General features: G+C 58.3%; 1 protein-coding gene across 7 annotated transcripts in view; it reads left to right on the forward strand.

The window, feature by feature from the left end:
- The window catches only part of BCOR (BCL6 corepressor), an 81,930-nt gene that overhangs the window by 29,167 nt on the left and 38,052 nt on the right, over nucleotides 1-14,711 (forward strand). For 5 of the 7 annotated variants that reach the window (XM_086766483.1, XM_086766523.1, XM_086766515.1 and 2 more), the window contains exon 2: nucleotides 13,923-14,052. In XM_086766483.1, coding sequence (XP_086622609.1) covers nucleotides 13,967-14,052 — 86 coding nt within the window. In that variant the 5' untranslated portion in view covers nucleotides 13,923-13,966. Of the gene's footprint in view, nucleotides 1-10,523; nucleotides 10,900-13,318; nucleotides 13,338-13,922; nucleotides 14,053-14,711 lie in introns of those variants that run through there. The other 2 variants (XM_086766495.1, XM_086766505.1) reach the window with 2 other exon arrangements.

The raw sequence follows: 14,711 nt of genomic DNA on the forward strand, positions 1-14,711 counted from the left end.
CCTTCTCGGTTTTGCAATAACCTGAGCCGGCTGGCCGGGGAGAACTGGGCGAACCCCTTCTAACCCACGGCCCAACCCCTTCTAACCCACGGGTGAACCCCTTTTCGCCCACAGGCAAGCGGCTCAGGCTGGCTGCGTGCGTGCGCGCAGGAGGCAGCGAGCGCGGAGGCCTGGGCTGCAGGCAGGGGGAGTTCCCCTGGCCCTGAGCAGCTCTCGTTAATCCTCCTGTCCTTCCAGGGATCGGAGAGCTTGCGGCCATCGCTGCTCCGGAGCGACCTTTCCCTCCGACCCGAACCCGCTCGGGTCCCGAGGCTGTGATGGGCAAGAGGGGTCTCTCGGGGGGGAGCGTGTCTTCCGTGGAGGTTTCTCGAGAGCGGGCAGCCAGCGCGCCTTTGAATGGCTGAGCAGACGAGGTGGGGACGGAAAGGAGGAGGCCAAGAACTCAGTCACAAATGTGGATTTAGGAAAGTTCTGCTGCTTTCCAGCAGGGAATTCATTTTTCCTTGTTTGCTGGACAGCAGTTCTTGGCCGAGCGGAGATTTTTTTTTTTTTCCCCTTCTTCTCTTCCACCGCTGGAAAAGTTAGTGAGCGAGAGAGCACGCTTCAGTACCTGCCTGCCTGTTTTCCTACACTGCTGTCTGAATGATTTGGGACTCTCCCTGGGCACGCAAGCGCTCCTCGCACCCCAGACCCACCTCGTGAGCTAATAGATTCGGTGCCGTGTGATTAGACATGCAAGGAAGTCCGCTCGGAGAAGATCCTGACAGCATGAAATATAATTTGTGATCTGAAAGACAGTTTCCAGTATAATCTCATTATGCACCACAGACTCCCGGTGTTATTTTGTAGAAGGCGGACAATGATCAATTTACATTGACCTGGGGCTGGGCGAGCTTTTAGATGGTAATTGCCATATTGATTTGCATGCAAAAAGAAGACCTGCTAAAATTAAAGACCGGAAGCTAAATTAAACTAAATTTATTGTCTAGGTGCAAACTAAAAGACTTGTTACAAGTCTAGGGGAGACTTGGAAAGCTGCGAAATTCAGAGAAAAACGATTCGCGTTCCCGATCGCTCCGGAAAATGAATCTACATGAGGGAGAGCGGGGCCGCAAAGACCCCATTGTGAGCAGAGGCACACAAGCCGGGGCTGTTCCGTGTAAGCCCCGAGTCTCTAAACAATCGGGGAATAAAATAATTCCTCTGTCCAATGAAAACCCTGGCCCTGAATGTTGAGATTGTCGTGCTATGGAAAACAAAAGCTTTATTTGGATAAGACAATTAAAGTGGAAAGCGCAGAATCCACCAGCCGCACTGGGAACAGCTCGTATAAAGAGCCGAGTGTGTTCAATGGAGCGCTGGGGAAAGGGGGAGGCTCGGGGCTGCGCTCGGCGGCCGAGCCGGCGCAGGGGAAGCCTGGCATTGTGCTTCCTCTGCCTTCCTCGGCCAGGAGGGACGAGAGCGCTCCCAGCCAAACCTCCCCTCCCCAGTCCCGCTCTCCTTTCCGCGGCTCCCGCTGCTCTCCAACCCATCTCGTGCGGAAAGGAGAGCTACACTGGCGCAGCTCCGTGGTCAGGTCGTTCCCTGTGCCCCTCCGGACGGCCCGTGGTGGGTTGGGGTGCGCCAGTGCTGCCAGCCTGCCCGTTTTTTTTCTCAGAAGCAAGCGTGTTTGGCTTTTCACTTTCAGCGGGAGTAGCTCTTGCTCTCACCCCAGGTGTGCATTTAACGCTCGGGAATACCTCACCCAGGGGCCTCGGTATTTGCATATTACAAAACATTTGGGCCTGTATCCTCGCTTATAGAAGTGAGATCTCCTCCTCCTCGGGAGTTTCGGAGTAGCTGGCGCCTGGCACAGCTGATAGCAGGGAGAAGTACGCCCGTACTTGGGCGGGCAGCAGACCCTCCCCGCCCCACGCCTGGGGCGGCCCGACGGCCGTCCTGCTGCTTGTGTGAACCAGGTTCCATAGGGCTGCCCGTCCCTCACCCGCTGCTGTCTTTCCCCCGCGCTCCCCAGAAGCGGGGCAGTGTTGAGCCGGGGGGACAGGGGGGTCTCGTGGAGGGGTAGGGAGAGTGGAGCAGGGCTCGAGTATGGCATCCACGCATGGTGGCAGGTAGGGACGGAAAAGCGAAATCAAAGCTGGAGGGGCATATTCTCAGCTCTCCTTGAAATTCACAGAGAACTCGCTAACGCCAACAAGAAGGGATGGGCTGAGCTCCTCTTCTTTCTAAGTGTCAATTCCCTCCCTGAGCCAAACTTTCTCCGTGTGAAAGCTCCTGGCTATGGAGAGATCCTACAGGGATCCCTGATCCCCAGGCAATCCCCTTTGCTCCCACGCCCCGGCGCGCCGGGTTGTGCTCTAAGCCTCTCTGGCTTGCCCACAGCAGTAGGAGGCTGAGCTGTGGGCGCTGGGGTTGGAAGCTCTTCCTGCCAGCTGCGGTCCCTCTGGCCTGGTCATCCTCCCCGCGCGGCATTTTTCCTTTTCCTCCCGTTTTGGTAGGCAAGAGCAAAGTGGATGAGCAAAACCTAGTGCGAAATTACGCCGAGCTCTTCCCCAGGGACTCGCCTGCCTTCTCCTGGCAGACCTCCCGTGCTGTGCCAGGGCCAGCGGGCAGGGGTGGCTGCTTCCCTCAGGGTCTCCACGCAACGGTGGGCGAGGGGAGAAACGGCTCTGGCTAAAGTTGCGAGCGGAGAGGGAAGCCGGAACAATACTTGCGAGCAGGAAGTGATCTCCCGGGGTAAGCGTTTTAATGGAAGTGTAACCTGGCATTGCACAAAAACCCAACCCAGGGTGGCTGCTGCCAGCTGGGGAGGATGCAGGGCTCGGGGAGATGCGTGGGAGGCCGCGCCGCGCCACGCCGCGCCGTGCCAGGGGCGCCCACGGCAGAGCCCAGCGTGCGGAGCCGGGGGCGGCAGCGGCGGCATGGCCTGCCCCGAGCAGGCGGCTGAAGGTTGTCTTATTTTAGCTGCAGAAATCTCTCTCTGGATCCGTTACTGCGAGCTCTCGTTTGCAATAAACCGTACTGGCTCTCCGCTTTATACGAATCGCGGGTATGAAAGAAAAGCCAGCCTATATGCGCGGAGGCAGGCATGAGCGAGCGAGATCAGGTTTCCGACTGTGCTCCCGGAGGAGAAGTCAGCATTTGATTGAAGCTACACTTGGTTCTTGGTTCCCAGGGGACAGCAGCCCTGAAACACGAGAGCCCTCCCTCCTTTTTTTTTAACCCCCCCCCCCTTCTCTCTCTTCTTCCCTCTAAAAGCCTTTGTGCTGAAAGAGCCTCAGTAGGCACGAATAGCCCGTCTCTCGCAAGAGCGTGTTGCAGCCTTTGCTGACATTGTTTCGGGAGCGGTGGGTTTTTACCAGGCCAGCAGATTTCTAGCCACGTATAGGCAACGAGTAGTCGATGATAGTGACCTGCGAGTAGGTACCGGCGTTGTTTGTTGGTGAATCCAGTTCGGAAGTCGATTGGAAGCGTATCACGTCAACACAAAGCGCCTTACCTGCCCAGGGAGCGCTGCCCTTTGGCAGGAGTCAGGCCAAGACGGGGATGCGCTTCCAAAAAACCCGGCTATTTTCCCTCGCTAGTGCTGGCTCCCAAACTGCATCTAAGCACCCAGAAAGTGCGCTTCCAGCTCCCATGGCCTCTTCAAGAGTTCATGTGGTACGCAGATTTTAGAGAAAGTCGCCCCTGTGGTGGTTTTCCTTTAGAGATGCACGTTTTGGGTAGTGCTAGGAGTCAAACCGCCGGGCAAGGAAAGGTTTCCTTGAGTTGATTTATTTTTCCCTTGCTTCTCTTCAGCAAATTCCACCTCTCCTCTAACTTTGCTGCCGATACAAAATTAAGTAAACGCAGGGAAGGAGCTGGGGGGATTTACACTCGCATTCCAGCTGTGCCCAACAAAAGGCCCGCTGAGAGCGTGCAGCACGCTCCTTTGCTGCCAGGTGGTCGTACGGCGAGCGGAGCTGGACTCCTGGTTTAGGTTATGGGGGAATTTGCTTGCCCTTTTATTTTTTTCTTTTTTTTTTCTTTTTTTTCCCCTTACGGGGGTAAGGGCTGAAGGTGGAAACACGCCACGGCCGGGTTTGCGAGCAGCGGAGGTCACTGCATGGGGCAAGGCCGGTGCGGTGGAGGGGGCCCGGGGCTGGAGGTTTGCTGTGGTGCGGGGCTGGTTGCGGGAAGCCCGGTCATCCCGGGGAAGGGCACCTCGGGGGCTGCGAGGAGAGCTCTCCCTGTTCCGCGGGGCTCCCCTTTGCCCTTCCCAAAGCGAGAGCGGAGCTTAATTTCTCATCAGGCTTTTTGTCAGGCGGTGAAGCCCCTCCTCGCTGTGAGGAGGGGACCCCCCCACCCCTCCTCCAGCCCGGGTCCGGCAAGAAGCCCCCCGCAGCAGCGAGGGGACCAACCACCGGGAACAAGCACGTTTCTGGCCCCGGGGCGGGGGTGAGGGGGGGTTTGTGTGGTGGGTAGAGGGTGTTCCTTGTTTCGAGTAAACCAGCTGCAGGAGTTGATGGTAAAGCAATGAAGGCAGACACAATGCTGCTGTTGTTGGTTTGATCTCTAACTGGGGATTGTTAGTCTGGGTTTAACTCTGTGGCGAGAGGCGGGGGGGCCGGGGGAGGGAGGGGTGGGGAGGGGGGGGGGAAGGCGAAGGCTGTTTACAGCCAGTGCAAATAATGTGACAGCTGTTGGAGCGCGAAGAGCCCGCGCCTCGCCGGCACTCGCACACAAAAGCTCTCGCTGCGACCGGAGCGGAGCGGCCCCGGGGCCGCCCCCGCCCGTTTCCCGGAGGCACCGCCCGCCGCTGCGGGGCCCGACAGGGCGGCCCCGAGGGCTCGGCGGACATAGCCCGGGCGGGTGGTAGGGCACCCAGCCCGAGCCTGGCTCCCTTCCCCGCTTCTCTCCTCCTCCCGCTTGATTTAGGGAAAGTGCGGGAGGAGTGGCTGGCTCCGGCGCTGGGAAATTCCCTCCCAGGCGGTGGAGGGTTTGCGGCGGCGGCCCCGGGTGACTTTGCGGGCGAGGCGTCCCGGCATCCCGACGGGAGGGAGGAGAGGAGAGGAGAGCTCCGCTGGGAGCAGGTGCCAGCCTCAGGCAGGGCACGATTGGGATGGCTGGCAAGGGCGCATTTGCCACCCGGGCATGTGTTGGTGGAGAAGTTTGTTACCTCTTGAGATGGCAGTGCACAACCCCTGATCGCCTGGACGTTAGGAGTTTTTCACAGAGTGGGTCCTTGGTGAAAAACTCCTCCTGCGTAAATAGCCCGAGCGGCTATTTTCTCCTCAAAGCCTCTGCGTCTAAGCCCCTCGCTTCGCTTTTTTTGAGCGCAGGATATAAAATGCTGCCTGTTCTCGAAGTTTGCTCCAGGACCCAAAGTGACCTCTCCCGGCCCTTTCAGAAGAGCCTCTGGAAAGTTGAGGGAACTCAGAGAACTGGGTTCCGGCCTATATTTGTACCTGACATAGTTTTACTACCTACAGGAATCGCTATGTTTTATATAGTACGTGACCTCTGCGTACTATTGTCTTTTTGACGAGGTGGCTCTGGGGTGGAAAGCAGGTAGGAAGGGAAGATGCTTATTTCCTCCCCCATCCCCCTTTTTGTAATCTTGGTTGATGGGTTTGCCGTTATCTATTTCTCTCCAGTCAATCTATATATTTTTTTTTTCTCTTTTGGCCTTGACGGTCCCCTTGGACCTTTATGGATTACGCTGCGCTATTAGTGGTGAAAGTGCACCAATAGTCAATCAACAATTTTAGCATCAATTCCTATAAACTGGTGTTTTATATGACATGTGCCATTTTCCTGCAAGAATACTGCTTGCGAAACTAGTTTCGCCTTGGAGCAAAGGCGGAAAGATAAACAAGCCTGCATAGCCAAAACACTGGCAATCTCTGCCTCCTTCCAAATCTTTTAAAGTCACGGAGTAATATTTTTAGGATTATGCTGCTGCCTCTGAGGAGGGAATGTTGCTGGCGTTAACAAAAAAAAAAAGAAGAAAGAAAAAAAAGGAAGAAAAAAAGCTAATGCAAATTAGAGAAAAATAATTTTCTTTCAGCGATATGCAATGTATTAGTCACTTGTTATCATGCTTAGAGGCAGACCTCATTTGCGCGTCTGCCAACTCGTTCACATCTGCTCAGAGCTGTTCAGGGCATTTTAACCTTGGCGGTGTCGTGTCGTAGTCCCACGGATCAAGAACGAGTAATTAAAGCTCTAAGCAGCAGCAAAAAAATTCATAGCCGCCCATCTGCATCGCCGTTGATTCGCTGCTTTGTTTCGGTGCGGAGCGCCGGGATGGGAAGGCAGGGCTGGCGGCGGCAACTTTATTTCCTTTTTTATTTTTCCTTTTCCTTTTTTTTTTTTAATTTTTATTTTTTTCACGGAAAAGCCGAGCGTTGTTGTTGGGTTTCCTTTTTTTTTTTTTCTCCGGTGCGCGGCGCAGGCTGTGCCCGCCCTGGACGTGGGTTGCTTCCGAAGGTCTGGAGAACGTGATGGGACACGGAGTTGCGGGGACGTTTGCTGAGGTGCTCGTAACGCTGCTTTCGTAACCCGAGGGCTCGCCCGTGCTTTCCAGAAGCGCTCGGGGAAGCGTTTCCCGTCAAGGAGAAACGTTAGCGCCCTAAACCCGACATAAACTTTGGGGCGAGGCTAATTTTTTTTTTATGCATTGTTTAGCAGAAACCGAGCTATTTGTTGTTGGGAGGAAGAGGGGGATATAAATTAAAAAAAAAAAAAAAGAGGAAAAAGCCCCAACTTCCCAAGCACTTTTTTTTTTTTTTCCCTTGCGTGCGGCCGCCGCCGGTCCCGATGCCGCGGGGGCCGGCCCCGCAGACAAAGCCCTGCGGGGAGCGGGAGGCTGGGCGGCCGGACGAGGAAAAACGAGAGATGGAGGCACCCAAGTTTAATATTTCGCTGTTGTGCGCCGGCCATTTGCTTGCATGAGGCGGGGGAGCCGGGGGAGGGAGGGTGTGGGGTTGGGGAGGGGGAGCGGAGGGAGCCGCTCCCCATCCATCAGCCCCCTCGAAGCTGTTGCTCCGTAAATGAGGGAACCACAGGCCCTGTCAGCCGCAATTATGCAAAAATGAAGTCGTCCGTGATCAATATCTCCCAACGTCCCCGACGGATGTGCGGGGGGGAGCGGGGGGGGGGACCGCCCCCGCCCGCCGTGCCGCGGCGGCTCCGTGCCGTGGAGCCGTGCGCCGGGGTGGCCGGAGGGGAACCAAGGGCGTACGTCCCATTAATCACCGCCTCCCTCTCCCCTCCCCTCCCCGGGGGTGCGGCGGGGGCTGGGGGAAGGAAACGGGGGCCGTGCTCCGGTATTTCTGCAAGGATAACGCTGCGGAAGCGAGCGCAGGCTTTCGCCCAACTGGCTCTCGCAGCAGCGCGGGGACTTTTGTATTCGGGGGGGGTGTGTGTGTGTGTGTATGTGTCTCTCTCCCCCTAACCCCCAGCCCCATAAGTTTCCCGATCTATCAGAGGGGGAGGGGGGCTGGGGGGCGCCCGGTGAATGGCGAGCCCGTGGCGCTGCGCTCGCCCAGCCTCCCGCGGCCGAACAATGGGGGACGGGTGGGGGGAAGGGGCTGGCTTGGTGGTATTTTTTTTTTTTTTCTTTTTTTCCCCCCTCCTCCCCGCTCCCCTCTTTTCTTTCTGTCCTCCTCCTGAAAAGCAAAAGCCGCACGGAATAAAGGCAGCAACAATGAAGGGCTCCCGGGGATGCCGAGTGCGCGGCGGGTTAATGGGGTGGGGGCGCGCAGGCCTGCGCTCTGCTCTCCCTTCCCCGCGCCGGGAATGCGGCCTTAAATTACCTGAAATGCACATTTCTGCCCGGCCCGCCGTGCGTGGGTGTGCGTGCATGTCTGTGTGTGTGCGTGTCCCTCTCCTGCTGCTCCTCCTTCCCGGCCCGGGCCCTGTTGTCTCTGGCAGCGGCAGCGGAAACCTCGCTCCCGTGCGTGCGTGTTGTGTGTGCGAGTGTCTGCGTGTGGGTGAGCGTGGGGTGTGTGTGTGCGTGTCTCTAAAATGGCGCGGACGGCCTGGGTAGGGAGATGCCGCGGCGGGTGGGCGAGGGAGGGAGGCCGAGCTCTCGCCGGGGGGCCCCGTCTGGGCGGGGGCGCGGACGGGGGGGGGGGGTTTCCTGCGGCAGAGCCGGTTCGCGGCTTCCCCCCCCCCCCCCCATCGCCGCCTCCTCCGGTCGCCTTGTTCGTGGCACGGCGGCAGGCTAAACCGCCGGGCTGCCCGCCGCGGCGTGCAGGGGAGGAAACCCCGGCCCCCCCGGGGGAGAGCAGCCCGCCCGCCCGCCGCCGCGGCGTGCGCTGGTTGGGGGGTTGCGGGCGCCGTAGCGGCGGTGCGGGGCCGCCGATGCGGCGGACGGGGTCGGTGTTTCCCGCGAATCCCCGGGAAATCCTTCATGCAGCGATTTCTCAAAGTTGGGTACCAGCGGCCTCGCCTCCCCCCGGTGTGTGTGAGGGGGGGAAGGGGGGCAGGAAGCCTTTGCAGCCCCTCTGTCGCACCACCGGGGGGGCAGAGGGGAAATGGGAGCGAGGGGCCTTGCCCTGCATATGTCCCGTAACCTTCAGGTGTGTAGGCATCGCTGTGTGCCGGGGAAGCCCTACCCAGCCCCGGGGACGTGTCTCTGGGGTCCGGGGCTTCCCCCGGGGCTCCGCGACGGGCAGCACCTTGTGGGCTCCGGAGGGGGGGGAAGGCGGCCAGGGTTATTTGAAGGATCGCCAGCCATTTTAACTTCCCCTTATTGGCCTCCTCCCCCGCCCCCTTCCCCAGTTTCTAGGCTTATCATTAATTGAAAACTTTTTTTTTTTTTTCCCCTCCGCCTTCCCCTTTTTGGCTGCCGCGGGCGCTGAGCGCGATGCCATGATTCGCCTCGCAGCATATGGGAAAGGGGGAAAGCGCCGGTGCCGCTACGGCGCAGCGACCGCCTGTGCCGGGTCCAAGGCGTGACAGACGGCGCGGGGGGGGGGAGCTGAGGGGGGATGCGGGGGCCGGGGCCGCCGCTCCCTCGGGCCGCCTGTGCCCGGGGAGGGGATCTCCGCCCCCGCCGGAGCCCCGCTGCGGGTGGGGGGTGTGTGTGTGGGGGGGTGGATGCCCTGGCGGGGCTGGGGCTGGCTCGACGGCTCCGGGTGCCCGCGGACCGCTCCGCCGCGACGTGTTTACCCGGCAGAAAGTCCCGCTCGCCGTCCGACACGTTGACGGTGTGGGAGCCGCGGGGATGGGTGGGGGGGAAGAACGGGGGGGTCGGGGCGGCTGCGGCAGGAGCCTTAAAGTACACGGCGACCCCCTTTTGCGCTGCCTGCACCGAAATGCGCCGCTGCCGCGCATGACTCAATATGTATTTTAAATCGGTTTAGCGATCTCGCCGGCGCATTGTGCTTAGCTTTATGGTTAAATGAAATGCCACACGTCCCGGGTAAAGGTCAAACTTCTCCTCTAATCCGCGGATCCGTGCGGCGGCTACTTAGTCTGCAGCTTCCCTCCCCTGGTTTACACAACGTGTCACCGGCGGCGATGCCGTGTGGGGATTGCGAAAAAAATAACCCACCCTATATATGTATTTAAAAAAAAAAAAGAAAAAAAAGCGCAGCCACCCCTGTTCTTTATAAACACTTGTCTAATATTAGATCGCTGGCTGCTGCCAGAGCTTTCTACGGCGCATTGTGAACGGGTGCAGCGGCAATAGGGTGCCCATAAAGTCGCCTTTCGAGCCGCGGCACACGCACAGGTCGCTGTTTTTTTGACAGCCGGTACGTCGGAGGTGCAAAGACGAACGAGGTCCCTCCACGCATCCACGAGCAGCCGCCCGTATTTAAGCTGCTGAACGCCGCACGGGCGCTGCCCTTTAAATCAGGCTCTAGATGAAGGGGTTGAGGGCTAATCGAAGTCGATCGCTACGAGCCCTCGCTCCTACTCGCAGGGATTTTCGCCAAATCTAGAAATGATCCTTCCAGCGGCTTGGAACCGGGCGAGTGGCGGGGGGGGGGGGCTTTAGAGCCGGGTAATTTATCGCATCGCTTTTAATTTCCGAAAGGCCGGGGGGGGGGGGGGGGGGGGGGTGTGTGCGGTGTGTGTTTGCCGAGAGGGCTCTGCCGGTGCCACCGCCGCTCGCAGACTTACATTTTTTTTTTTCTTTTTAACCCCCCCCCCCCCGTCCCCCCCCGTCCCCCCGCAGCCCTCCCCCGCCGGCTGCCGTGCCGCTGCTGCCGCCGCCGGCTCCGCGGCTCGTGCAGTGGAAACTGGCGGGCTGCCAGGCGGAGCTGGGAGGTGGAAAAGAGCAAAAGGCGCCAAAAAGGGGAGCTCGCGCGCCCGCCCGCCCGCCCGCCTGCCATTTCTCCTCCCGCCCCGCTTCCTGGCTCGCCCCGGCCGCCGGGCCCGCCGGGCTTCCTCCATTCCTCTCCCCCCGCCCCCCCCTTCCCCCCTCCGAAACTTTCACCTCGCACCCTCGCTGCCGGGGTAGGAGGGGGGGGGGGGGGGGTGGAGGGCGAGGGGAAGCTGCCCCGGACCCGGAGCGGCCTGGCCTTTTCTTCCTCTTTTCCCCTGGAGGCACGGAGAAGCGGCGTCTTCCTCCTCCCCCTCCCCGCGGGCATCTTTTTTTTTTTTTCTTTCTTTCTTTCTTTCTTTTTTTTTTTTCCTTCTTTCCTCGTTTCCACGCCAGGCGCGCGCGTTAACAACAACAACAACAACAACAAAAAAAAAAAACTTCGCCGCCGCCGCTGGCGTCAACGGCTGCCAAAAGTCTGTTGACGTTGCGAGGGAGACCCAAACGTTTCCCTTTTTGAAACCGGCTGCCCGGGCCGGCGCGGTGTGCGTGCGGGTGTCCCTGCCTGCCGCTGCGGCGCGGGGCCGGCGGCTGTTCCCGGCTCGGCACGGCTCGGCTCGGCTCGGCACGGCGGCGGGCAGGTCAGTGCTTTTTGCAAAAGGCGCTTTTTTTTTTTTTTTCTTTTTCTTTTTTTTTTTTTTTCACAACTGGTTTCACACGGCGGCACGGCTGCGGAACCGCGTGTGCGTTGCGCCTCTCGGCCTTCCCCCCGCCCCCCCCCTCGCTTCCCCCCCCCCCTCCGCTCCGTGCATCACCGTCTATATTTAGCCGCGAACGGCTTTTATCGGCCAGACACCTCCCGGAGGAAATGCCGGGCGCTCTCCGGCGGCCCAGCCCCGCTCCGCGCCCCGCAGCGGGGGCGGAGGGGGGGGGGGGCTGCGGCGGCCTAGGGCGTGCTGACGGCGCGGTGGCCCGGCGGTTGACGGACAGAGGAGGAGGAGGAGGGAGGGAGGAAGAAAGAGACGTGTCCTCGGTTTCCTCCTTGCGCTGGGGCGCCCAGCCCGCCGTCGGGGTTGCATAACGGGGCCGGTTGCGCCCGCCCCCGCGGAAGCTGGTATAAATAGGAGCGGTGCCCCCCTCCACACTTCCCCCCCCGCCCCCCCGCCGCCCTGTCCCCGCAGCGCTGAGGGCTTGCGGAGCTGCCGGCGTTTGGCCAAACCGCCGGAGTCTCCTGCCAGCCGCTGGCCCCGACGGGCGGCCGCTTGCGGACGGAGAGAGAGGAGGAGGAGAAGGGGGGAAGGAAGGGGCGTGCGAAGAGTTAAAAGTCTGCTGCTTGTTGCAATGAAATTATGGCTGGCAGTGGCGCCGCTGCTCGTTCAGCAGACCTCCACTTTTAAACAGTTCACAAGAAGTTCATCAGGGCGGCGATTGTAACCGCGCACCCCGGGGGCGGGCGGCAAGCGCCAAGGGGAAGGGGCTGGCAGCCGTCGGGGGTGAGGGCTCTGACCCGCTCGCGTGGGCCCTGGGATATCCCAGCGCTTCCTCGCGTCCTGTGCCTCGGCGGGCTTTGCCCTGCTGCGGCCGTGGGCCTCTGGTTGACCCACTGCGGCTGGGGAAGCGCTCGGCCCCCTGAGCGACTTCAGTGTTTCGCTATCTGCATGTGGCAGGGGATCGACGTGCTCTAATTTGGGCACTGCGCCTTATCTGAATGATACACTTCCACCGAGGAAACCAGGCCGGTGCAGGCAGCCCCTCCGAGGAGCGGCGTGGATTGGCCTCGCGTGCCCCCGAAAGAAAGCGGGGCGCGGAACTGTGTGCCACCGAGGCCCCTTTCTCTGAGCTGATGTCCGTCTCTCGTGGGTGAGGCAGTGCACGGGTGAGGCAGCGCACGGGGTGGCTACTAACCTTACGTAAAACCCTAAATCACTCTCCCCATGCTGCTGCTGCCTCTATTGAAAACATTACGAGCGGCGCATCTGGAAAACAGTAAATCTGTCCAGAAACCGTCTTTCCAGTGAAATAACTCCTTTTGAATGATAGCGCGGTATCTAATCTCGGCGGATTTTTGTTTCCTCGCAGCGGTTTTTTGCGGACTTCGTTAGGGAAAGCTAACCGTTCTGGAGAGAGGAGGGTCAGCACGCCGTTTCGTTAATATCCATTTGTTCCGGATGTGGAGTTTTCCACAAAAGGCCCCTCCGAGGGGAGAAGAAAGTGTTGGAGAACAAGGCTTACCTGCCCGTTTCAGTTCTTAAACCTCTCTGAACGCGCGTGTGAAGTATTGTGTTAAAGGCCCAATTTGGGCTTCTTCCCCGTGAAATGCCAAAGTGATCATTTGCATATTTTGCAGCCTGACAAAGGGAAATGAGTTTGCTGGGGAAGCGTGGATGCTCTGGGAGACGTTCGGTGTTAAAACTCCCGGTGGTCGATCGCCCGTTACCGGCTTGTGTGCGTAACAGGAGTATCATGCCTCCCGCTTCAAGGCTTCTATTTTTGTGAGAGAGGAAGAGCCGAGGGATATCCTGTGCATTAAAGGCTCCCCCTACTTATTAACCCAGCATTTAGCAGCAGGATGCAGGCTGAAGCTCAGTCAAAAGAAACGACTCAACCTCCGAAGAGCAATTAAAATCTTGCACTGGAATAAATCATGCGCCGCGATAATCCTGTTAATAAAACGCAGCTTGTCCTGACACTTCGCTCAGGCAGCAAACTAGAATTTAATGCGAGCGGAGGTGGCGTTAGGCGAGGTGGAGATGGGGAGGAAAAGTCTTTCCCCCCTCCGCTTGCTGGACGCGAAAATGCGGTTACCTTTCACCTGCCTCTCCGGCTGCACACAGCGCTGATCCTCTCGGACTGCTAATACTTCTCCAGCGAGCCCGCTAATGATTTCTTTCCCTGGAGTGAGCAGGCATCATTGAATTACTGAAAGCACTCGCAGCGGCGGCAGCAGCGGCAGCAGCTCCGACGCAGAAGCCACCAGGGCTTGGTGCTTAATCAAGTCAAGGGGTGGGGAGCTTGCCAACCTGCTTACTATTTTTAACCCCTTTCTCCAAGTTAGTCATGTGCGGACGCCAAAGGCGAGGTATTTTTTTTTATTTAGAACCCTTCTGTAGCAGCATCTCTTCGGTTTTGAGTCCTCGCGTGAAAGCTTTATTGGCAGTCCGCGTAGCTAACACACGCGGCGTGTGGCCGTTCTCGCACTGCCTTCCTGCGCCTTCCTAGTGCAGGGTTTTTGTGAGCGCCTGCGGGTAGTTTCTCATGTTCCCCCAGCCCGCGGGGTCTCTCTCCTCGGTTCAGCCTCTGTGGGATGACGGTTTGGGGATCGGTGCGTACTTGGCCGGCTGAGTCATTTCTTGTTCGAATGAAATGCTGTGGAGAAACTTTTGTTTGTCGATAGCCTGGAACGATTCTTAATTTTCTGGATGTGCGCTGGGGAAAAGATCCATCTCCTCTGACCTATAAATGCCCTCAATTTGCTCCTTTATTGCAGGGTATCTCCCTCAGCGGTTAACGTAGGCAGCTCACTCCCCGCACCAATCCTGCATTCATTATTAATTACCCGGAGGGAGGCTGGCTGCTCCGCCGTGATGTTTGCACTTCCTCCTAGACAAATCTGCTCAACTTTTATTTTTTCTTTTCTTTCTTTTTTTTTTTTCCCTTTTAATAGAATATAAAACTGTGAAGAGAAGCGGCGATTTTTAAGAAGACGTCATGCTTTCTGCAACTCCCCTGTATGGCAACGTTCATAGCTGGATGAGCAATGAAAGGGTCCGCATGTGTGGAATTAATGAAGACAGGTAAATATTTAAGCTTCTGGCAAGTTAAACCACACTGTAATTCTGCAGCGTGAGGTCTCGGAGTTCACTCGCTTCCCTAATTCCGGAGTGGATAGCTGCTGCCTTGCATGGAGATCAGCCCAGCTTTGGGGGGGGGGCTGGTGGGGAGGGGAGAAAGAAGACGTGCCTGAGAGCGGCAGAGCAGCCGCTGATTTACTATTTAACAGGCAACCTGGGTCAGTGAAGCGGGGACGCCCTTTAAAGAGATTACTCCCCAAAGCAGCCTTTAAACGTGCTTTTACAATTAATTTATTATTTCGTATTCATGAAGAGGAATTAAACTAAATAGTGCACGCCTTCCTGCGGTGACTCTGTACGCAGAGGGGTCCTGCCTGCGACTCGGCGTTCCCTGCCTTCGGACCAGCAGCTTGTCTTGTGAAGTAGGAACAGCGGCCTTTCCGCCTCCCACAAGTGAATTTCTCTGCCTCCCCACCGTTTTTCCTGCTGAATATTGTTCATTCCATGATTAAAGTTGCAGCCTCCAGTAATTTTCAGTGGGGTGATGCAGGCACTGGCCAGTGTCCTCTTCCCTTAAACCCCAGCTTTTTAAAAAGCGAAATGAACACTGAACAGAAGCTGCAGGTATGCCTGCGGTTCTCTCTGCCAATTTTGTGTGGTTT

The sequence above is a fragment of the Chlamydotis macqueenii genome, chromosome 1 (assembly GCF_036417535.1).
Source record: "Chlamydotis macqueenii isolate bChlMac1 chromosome 1, bChlMac1.mat, whole genome shotgun sequence".
Taxonomy (NCBI): Eukaryota; Metazoa; Chordata; class Aves; order Otidiformes; family Otididae; genus Chlamydotis; species Chlamydotis macqueenii.